Source organism: Sorex araneus, chromosome X (assembly GCF_027595985.1).
Source record: "Sorex araneus isolate mSorAra2 chromosome X, mSorAra2.pri, whole genome shotgun sequence".
Classification (NCBI taxonomy): domain Eukaryota; kingdom Metazoa; phylum Chordata; class Mammalia; order Eulipotyphla; family Soricidae; genus Sorex; species Sorex araneus.
In genome coordinates this window covers 167582940-167591230 of record NC_073313.1, presented here as the reverse complement: position 1 = coordinate 167591230, position 8291 = coordinate 167582940, and the positions used below count along the sequence as shown (strand labels likewise).

At 50.4% G+C, this 8291-nt stretch overlaps 1 protein-coding gene across 1 annotated transcript in view; it reads right to left on the bottom strand.

The window, feature by feature from the left end:
- Positions 1-8291, bottom strand: part of HMCN1 (hemicentin 1) — a 293245-nt gene that overhangs the window by 166329 nt on the left and 118625 nt on the right. The window contains 2 exon segments of the mRNA XM_055121231.1: positions 94-221; positions 2126-2267. Coding sequence (XP_054977206.1) covers positions 94-221; positions 2126-2267 — 270 coding nt within the window.

The following is an 8291-nucleotide window of genomic DNA, read 5'->3' as shown; positions in this document are numbered from 1 at the left end:
AAGTTGTCAGTTCGGGTAACTCATGCCTGGCACTGCTCGTCAGGAAAGTGCTCTGATGCTACTTGCACTGGGACGCTCTGTGTGTGTACTTGCCGACGTAGTAGAGCAGGGCCGTCTGCGTCTCTGTCCCCGCGGGGTTGCTGGCCACACAGCCGTAGACGCCCGCGTCCTTGGGAACTGCATTTTTGATAACCAAGGTCCCGTCCAAGGTCATCCTATACCTAGAGGCAGAAACAGGAAGGAAAGAGAATTGCCTCAAAACTCGGCCACAGAAATGTCCAACAATCCCATCCCCAAACGCTGAGAGGCGACACCCCAGAAGCTGTCCCCGAGCAGACACGGGGCTGACCCGTGGGCACCTGCCCCAGTGCTCAGCATCGATCACCCGTGGTCCCCAGCCACAAAGAATAGTGAGAGCGGCACAGAGACAAAGTCTGGGAGCCCCCAGCGCTGGTGGACGGTGGGGAGGGGGGACCCTTCGTCCACTGTTGGTGAATTCGTCTGGGACAGCCCCTGTGGGAACAGTACGACGTCTCCTCCACAGGACAGGACTGAAACTCCCGTCCGACCCAGTGAGACCCCTTCTCGGCAATCGTCCCCCAGACACAAAACCGTTCCTTCAAAAGGGTCTATGCACACCTATGTTCACGGCAGCGGCTACGGAAACAGCCCTACACGGATGAGCGGATGGGGAAGCTAGGGGATAAACACTCGATGGAATACTACGCAGCCCTGAGAAAGGACAAAATCATGCACTCTGCCACGACATGGGCAAACTAGAGACTGTATCAGAAAGAAAGGGAGAGCCAAGAACGCTCGCACCTCTGTGTGGGATCTGAAGGTATACTGCAAGGTGGCAATGAAGGGCAAAAGGCATCAAGATGGGGAAACTGATCCCCGCAACTGAGCTGGGGGAGAAGTTGAGAGGGAGGGTGTTGGGGTCCTTGAGGAGGGAAGTGGGTGCAGTGAACATGGCGTGGTGTTGAAATCACATGCCCAAGAAGCCATTGTTATCAATACTGATTGATTGAGGGCACAGTACCTCAATCAATCACCAAAAAAAGTTTAAAAATAAACTAGGAAGGAAGGAAGGAAGGAAGAAGGAAGGAAGGAAGGAAGGAAGGAAGGAAGGAAGGAAGGAAGGAAGGAAGGAAGGAAGGAAGGGGGAAAGGAAGGAAAGGAAAGGAAAGGAAAGAAAGGCAGGAAAGAGAGAAAGAAGAAAGAAGGAAAGAAAGAAAGAAAGAAGAAAGAAAGAAAGAAAGAAAGAAAGAAAGAAAGAAAGAAAGAAAGAAAGAAAGAAAGAAAGAAAGGAAGGAAGGAAGAAAGGAAGGAAGGAAGGGGGTGAGGAAGGAAAGGAAAGAAAGGAAGGAGAAAGAAAGAAAGAAAGAAAGAAAGAAAGAAAGAAAGAAAAGAAAGAAAGAAAGGAAGGAAGGAAGGAAGGGAAAGAAAGGAAGGAAAGAGAGAGAAAGAAAGAAAAGAAAGAAAGGAAGGAGAGAGAAAGAAAGGAAGGAAGGAAGGAGAGGAAGGAAAGGAAAGAAAGGAAGGAAAGAGAGAGAAAGAAAGAAAAAGAAAGAAAGAGAGAGAAGGAAGGAAGGAAGGAAGGAAGGAAGGAAGGAAGGAAGGAAGGAAGGAAGGAAGGGAAGGAAGGGGGTGAGGAAGGAGAGAGAAAGAAAGAAAGAAAGAAAGAAAGAAAGAAAGAAAGAAAGAAAGAAAGAAAGAAAAGAAAGAAAGAAAGGAAGGAAGGAAGGAAGGAAGGAAGGAGAGGAAGGAAAGGAAAGAAAGGAAGGAAAGAGAGAGAAAGAAGAAAAGAAAGAAAGGAAGGAGAGAGAAGAAGGAAGGAAGGAAGGAGAGGAAGGAAAGGAAAGAGAGAGAAAGAAAGAAAAAAAAGAAAGAGAGAGAAGGAAGGAAGGAAGGAAGGAAGCGAAGGAAGGAAGGAAGGAAGGAAGGAAGGAAGGAAGGAAGGAAGGAAGGAAGGAAGGAAGGAAGGAGAAAATAAAAGGAATAAAAGAAGAAAACCCAAAGCTCGGGGTAAGGGTGACACTCCCAAGATCTCGGGGCCGGGGTCTTCACTGCCCTGCCCCCTGCCCACGCGGTGAGAGCAGAGAGGGAGACACGAGGCCAGTACCTGTGTGAGCCCGTCAGAAACATGTCGTTCAGGGTCCAGGCAACCTTGGGCTTGGGGTGTCCCGTGGTGGAGCACGCAATGGACACCTCGGAGCCCGCGGTGAAGGACTGGTTCCTGGGCACCACGGAGACTCGGGGCGGCTCTGGGGAAGGAAGGGAGGAGGTGAGCGAGGGCCGGGGCCCCACGGGGAAACCACGCCGTCCTGGGAACTCACGAATCCCAGCCCGCGGTCACGTCTCTGCACCTGCCCCTCGTCCGTTCGGGGTGTCTGTGTGTGACACCCGGTGGACCCAACGCCACACATGTTAGAGCGTGCCAGGGCTGGCGTGTCCTGTGTTCCAGTCACTGCCCCACAGAGGAGCAGGTTCAAGACTTGGGGATGGGATGAAGCTCTAAACAGAGCACAGGACTGAAGCATCCCGGGCACGCCCCACGGCCCACGGCCCACGGCCAGCCGCCCGGAACCAGCCGGTGACTGCAGAGGGCCACCGAGTGCAGACGGCGGTCAGAAAACATGGACTGCTTTTTCCTTTTCCTTTTATTTATTTTGCTCTTTTGGGTCCCACCCAGCAATGCTCAGGGCTGACTCCCGGCTCTGCCGCTCAGGAATCACCCCTGGCGGTGCTCGGGGGACCCTAGGGGATGCTGGGAATCAAACCCGGGTCAGCCACGCACAAGGCAAACACCCTCCCTGCTGTGCTATCGCTCCAGCCCGAGCTGGTACTATTTCTCAAGAGTGGGGCCAGAGTTCATTCCCTAGGGTGTTTGCCTTGCATGCGGCCGACCTGGGTTTGACCCCCAGCAGCCACATGGACCCCCGATCCTGCCCAGGAGTGATCCCTGAGCCCAGAGCCAGGAGGAGGAAGCCCCTGGCACCACCAGATGTGGCCACAAAGCCAAAACAAAATTTAAAATCTGAAGAGGACAGCTTGTATTCCAAGTGTCTTAGTTTTACTCAAAATGGTGAATGATGAATTTTCTCTGTATTTTCCACAAGTAGAAATGACAACACTCTCCGTTTTCTTTAAAGTTTAATTCTGATTTAAACCTAAGCCTACTGAAAACCTAAACCTATTTGGATTTTATTTAAATGTAAACATTTGAACATTTTTAGGTCTTCCCCAAGCCACCAGAGTGGTTGCAGTCGTGGTTAGGGAGCCCTTCCAAAGAACAAAGAATGAAAACTAAACACCCAGCAAAAACAACCAAAACCGATCGACTGTCTTGGGAAAGAGACAGAGAGTCACCGAAATCCCGGAAACATGAAATTAAAATGCAGCAACACCAGGAGATACGTCTTGTTTTATTTTGTTTCGGACCACACCCGGCAATGCTCAGGGGTTCCTCATGACTGCACTCAGGGATCACTTTTGGCGGGCTTGCGGGACCCTGGGTGATGCCAGGGATTGAACTGTGGTCGGTGCATGCAAGGCTAATGCCCAACCCACCTACCTCTCCAGAAGCCAACAAGATAAGAAACTTCACAAGGGGAATGAGGAAAACCCGGAGGGTGGAATTGGTAGAATCATTCTTCAATGTCCCAAGTGAGTTCTACTAGTTCATGCATGGCAGCTTAGTTGACGTGGAAGTTACCTTAAGTTGCTTACAACTTACTTTTCCCCCATTTCTGCCTTTCATCTGCCTATGAAAAAGCCGTTGATGAAAGAGCCATGTACATTTCAATTCAAATTTTATTGTCTGCCATGGAGGCAGGGGGAGGGTGGGAAAGGGGCGGGTATACCCGGGATATCAGTGGTCGGGAATGTGCACTGGTGGAGGGATGGTATTTGATCATTGTGAGATTGTAACCAGACATGAAAGCGTGTAACTATCTCACAGTGATTCAATAAAATAAAAAATTAATTTAAAAAATTTCAGCTCAAATTTAAAGGATCTGAAACAAAATCAAATCTCAAGGGAGGCAGATTAGCCACTTGCTCTAGCTCCACAGAGTGAGTTACTAGCCCCTGGGCAGCCCCGACTGACACTGCATGATTCCAGAAAGTTCTACCGGGCCCCCCTGGACTAGAGAGAAAGGTCTCTTGGGCCTCTGAGAGGGTCGTTCATTCATTCATCCACCAGTAGATGGTGCATTGGCAACAAGATACACCAGGATGGCCAACATCTTGGCGTCTATATGTTGGATTTGCGAGAAATTCCACACCCAAATACCGATATGCTTATGAAACTCAGTTAATAAGAAAAAGGCAATAATCTCAGAGATGGACAATGATAAATTTAGGCGAGATTCCATTTTAATGACAAAACTGTAATAAGCAAATATGCACAAGATCCCTAAAAAATGATACTCTGGGAGCCACAGAGACAGTGCAGGGGTTAACATACTTGCTTGGCACACAACTGACCCCAGTTTGACCCCTGGCCCCACATATGTGATCCCCCGAGCACCACCAGAAGTGGTCCCTGAGCACAGAGCCAGGAGTCGCCCCACCCAGTATGTCACCACCCCGGCCCCCACTAAATTTGCACTTTATATTTTCCCAAAGATAAAAGGATGTGGTAAATTTGTTACCTCAGTCTTCACTTTAAGTAGTTACTAGTATTCTATGTGCATCAACAATGGTTTCCATTTCATGTTCTATTTTTTCCCCTTTAACAAAAATGACCCAGGAACAGAGCGATAGAACAGCAGGGAGGGCGTTTGCCTTGCACACGACTGACCGGGGTTCGATCCCCAGCATCCCATAGGGTCCCTTAGTACTGCCTGGAGTAATACCTGAGTGCAGAGTCAGGAGTAATCCCTGATCACAGCCAGGTGTGGCCCTACAAATACTCAAAACCAACAATAACAACCCAAAATCATAAATTTAGGAGAACTGGGGTAGTAGGTGAAACGGAATAAGCCAAATGTGACCAATAACAATGACAAGATTGAGCTGGAGCGATAGCATAGCGGGGAGGGCGTTTGCCTGGCACGTGGCCGACCTGGGTTCAATCCCCGGCATCCATTGGGTCCCCTGAGCACTGCCAGGGGTAATTCCTGAGTGCAGAGCCAGGAGTCAGCCCTGAGCATCACTGGGTATGACCTAAAAGCCAAAAATAAATCTGTCACTGTCACTATCGTCCCGTTGCTCATCGATTTGCTTGAGCGGGCACCAGTCACGTCTCCACGGAAAGACTTGTTGTGACTGTGTTTGGCATCTCGAAGACGCCACGGGGGAGTTTGCCAGGCTCTGCCGTGCGGGCGGGATAAATAAATAAATAATTTTGAAAAAAAGAATGAGATTATTTTTTTCCTGAAGCCCTGGGCACTGGACTTAGGGTCTCCTATTTCTGAAGCAAACGCTCTACCACTGAGCTACACTCGGGCCACGAATGGCAGAATCTGAGCAAATTTCATTCTTTCTGAATTGAAAGTTGTTCAACTGAGTATGGGGGCACGGGGCAGCTATGAAAGGGCGTCCCCCGTCCCCTGGGGTCCACTGCATGACAATAAATCAGACGGTGAAACCGAATTCAGACACACATTCGCACTTGATTTCAAAACAGGAAGCCAGTCAGGAGGCGAAGGGGGCTGCAGGGCCTTTCAGAGAGAGAGATGAGCGTGTTCCCCCCGGTCCAGACTCACCCCGGTGCTGGGTCTGTCTCGGGACCCGACTGGTTTTGTTCTGCAGACAATGAACGACTGTTCAGAGCCGAAACAAAGCAACGAGCCATGGAAAAGACAGAGAGGAACCATAAAAGCAGATTATGAGTCCAAGGAGCCCGTGTTGGGTGATTCCAACCGGATGACGTGCGGGAAAGGCACGGTCGGGGCAGAGCAGCACGACCACATCCGTGGCTCCCAGGGGTGCCCAGACTAATGAGCAGGGGAGAGAGAGCCAAACCCAGGCGCCGACCGTGTGAACGCCCAGGGTGAACCCCAACATGAGCGGTGAGCTGGGGAGACTCGGCTGAGGAGATTCATCCTCTGGAACTGATGTCTCGTTCGGTTTGGGGGGGCGGCAGAGAGAAGGGAGAAGTTGTTCTCAAGTGTGTGTGTGTGGAGGGGGGTGGGTGGGAGGGGGATGTGGAAAAATCTCTATTTCTGTCTCTAAATTTTGCTCCAAACCTACAAACTGCTCTGAAACTAGCCCCTTAAAAAAAAAGAAAGAAAAAAGTTTGGCATCTCGAATACGCCACGGGGAGCTTGCCAGGCTCTGCCGTGCGGGCGGGATCCTCTCGGTAGCTGGCCGGGCTCTCCGAGAGGGAAGGAGGATTCGAACCCAGGTCGGCGGTGTGCAAGGCAAACGCCCTCCCCGCTGTGCTATCGCTCCAGCCCCCAAACAGGATAATGTTACATGAATGAGCGTCACTGAGTCCCAAGGCCAGGGAAGTGGGTGTGCTCAGTGCTTGGGAGCGAGGCGGCTCACCCAGCTGCTGTGAACGCATCTGCCCCTTGAGGTAACTAACACGAGGGAAGGAGCTCGAAGCGGGAGCGGAGAGAGACTGAAGGCCAGGTGGCCCCTCTGAGGCCACCCTGCTGGCCGTGCTTCTGCCTCAAGCCTCCCCAGCCCCCTCCACAGTCTTTTATTCCAGTTTCTCAGACCCTTGATCAACCTCTCTACGATCTTCCTTCCCTTTCCTCAGAGCCTCAATGCAACTGGGTCTCCCCCCACTGCCATTTTCTCCTCAAGCCCAACCCCACTCCCACCCACAAATCCTAGATTCACTCACACTCACATTCATACAACCCTAGAGATTCACTCACACTCACCACAAACCCTAGAGATTCAGTCACACTCACACAAATCCGAGAGATTCACTCACACTCACATAAACTCTAGAGATTCAGTCACACTCACACAAACCCTAGAGATTCACTCACACTCACACAAACCCTAGAGATTCAGTCACACTCACACAAACTCTAGAGACTCACTCACACTCACCACAAACCCTAGAGACTCACTCACACTCACCACAAACCCTAGAGATTCACTCACACTCACACAAAGTCTAGAGATTCAGTCACACCACAAACCCTAGAGACTCACTCACACTCACACAAACCCTAGAGATTCACTCACACTCACACAACCCTAGAGATTCTGCTCAGGAACTAGTTGGCAGAAGAAAAGCAGGACCCCCACTGGGGGCTGTTTCCTTCCACTCACAATCCTTCGTCCTCCTTCTGCTGTGTTCGACTTAGCTTTCTGCACCCCGCCAGCCACATTGGCCCACACCCCGAGGAGGATGGGGTGAAACCCTCCCTGTCTCTCCTCTTCCTGAGCCGGTCAAGCACCAAATATGGCGCCCACTCAACTGGGCGTTCTTTCCGCCATAATCTGCCCTTATTCCTCCTCTCTGTCTTATTGTCTCATCTCTTTTCCGTTCAGAAGGGACATGTGGGACCCGCGAGGCAGATCTTTGCATTTTCACTCACTTTTCCTTTCACTCACTTTATAGCACAGCGGGTGGGGCGTTTGCCTTGCACACGGCTGACCCGGGTTCGATTCCTCCGTCCCTCTCGGAGAGCCTGGCAAGCTACCGAGAGGATCCCACCCGCACGACAGAGCCTGGCAAGCTCCCCGTGGCGTCTTCGAGATGCCAAACACAGTCACAACAAGTCTCACCATGGAGACGAGACTGGTGCCCACTCGAGCCAATCGATGAGCAACAGGATGACAGTGTGACAGTGCTATTATAACACGTGATAAACAATGTTGTTCATGACAGTTATTTTGGGAGTACAATACTCAGCACCAATCCCACCCCTGGTGTGATCTTCTCCCCCCACCCCTCCACCAAGCTTCAAGCAGCTGAACGACCTGAGATTTCTAATTTTGAAAGATCAATAAAGATACTGTACGAATTCTCCTCTTCTAAGCCTGAGAAAGATCACTCTTCCCACTCGTAAAAGTGGTTGAACGTGGGGCTGGAGCAATAGTACAGCGGGTTGGGTGTTTGCCTGGCATACAGTTGACCTGGGTTCGAATCCCATATGAACCCCTGAACAATGCCAGGAGTAACTCCTGAGCATAAACTAGGAGTAACCCCTGTGACTCAAAAAGATAAAAATTAAAATAATAAATTAAATAAAATGGTTGAATATTTATGTGTTTCACTTTGGAAAGACCAAATGAACGAAACGCATGATATTCATTTGTACACACGGCTGTGTTTGAGTGACTTAATTATGACATGCTAAATAAAACCTGGAGTC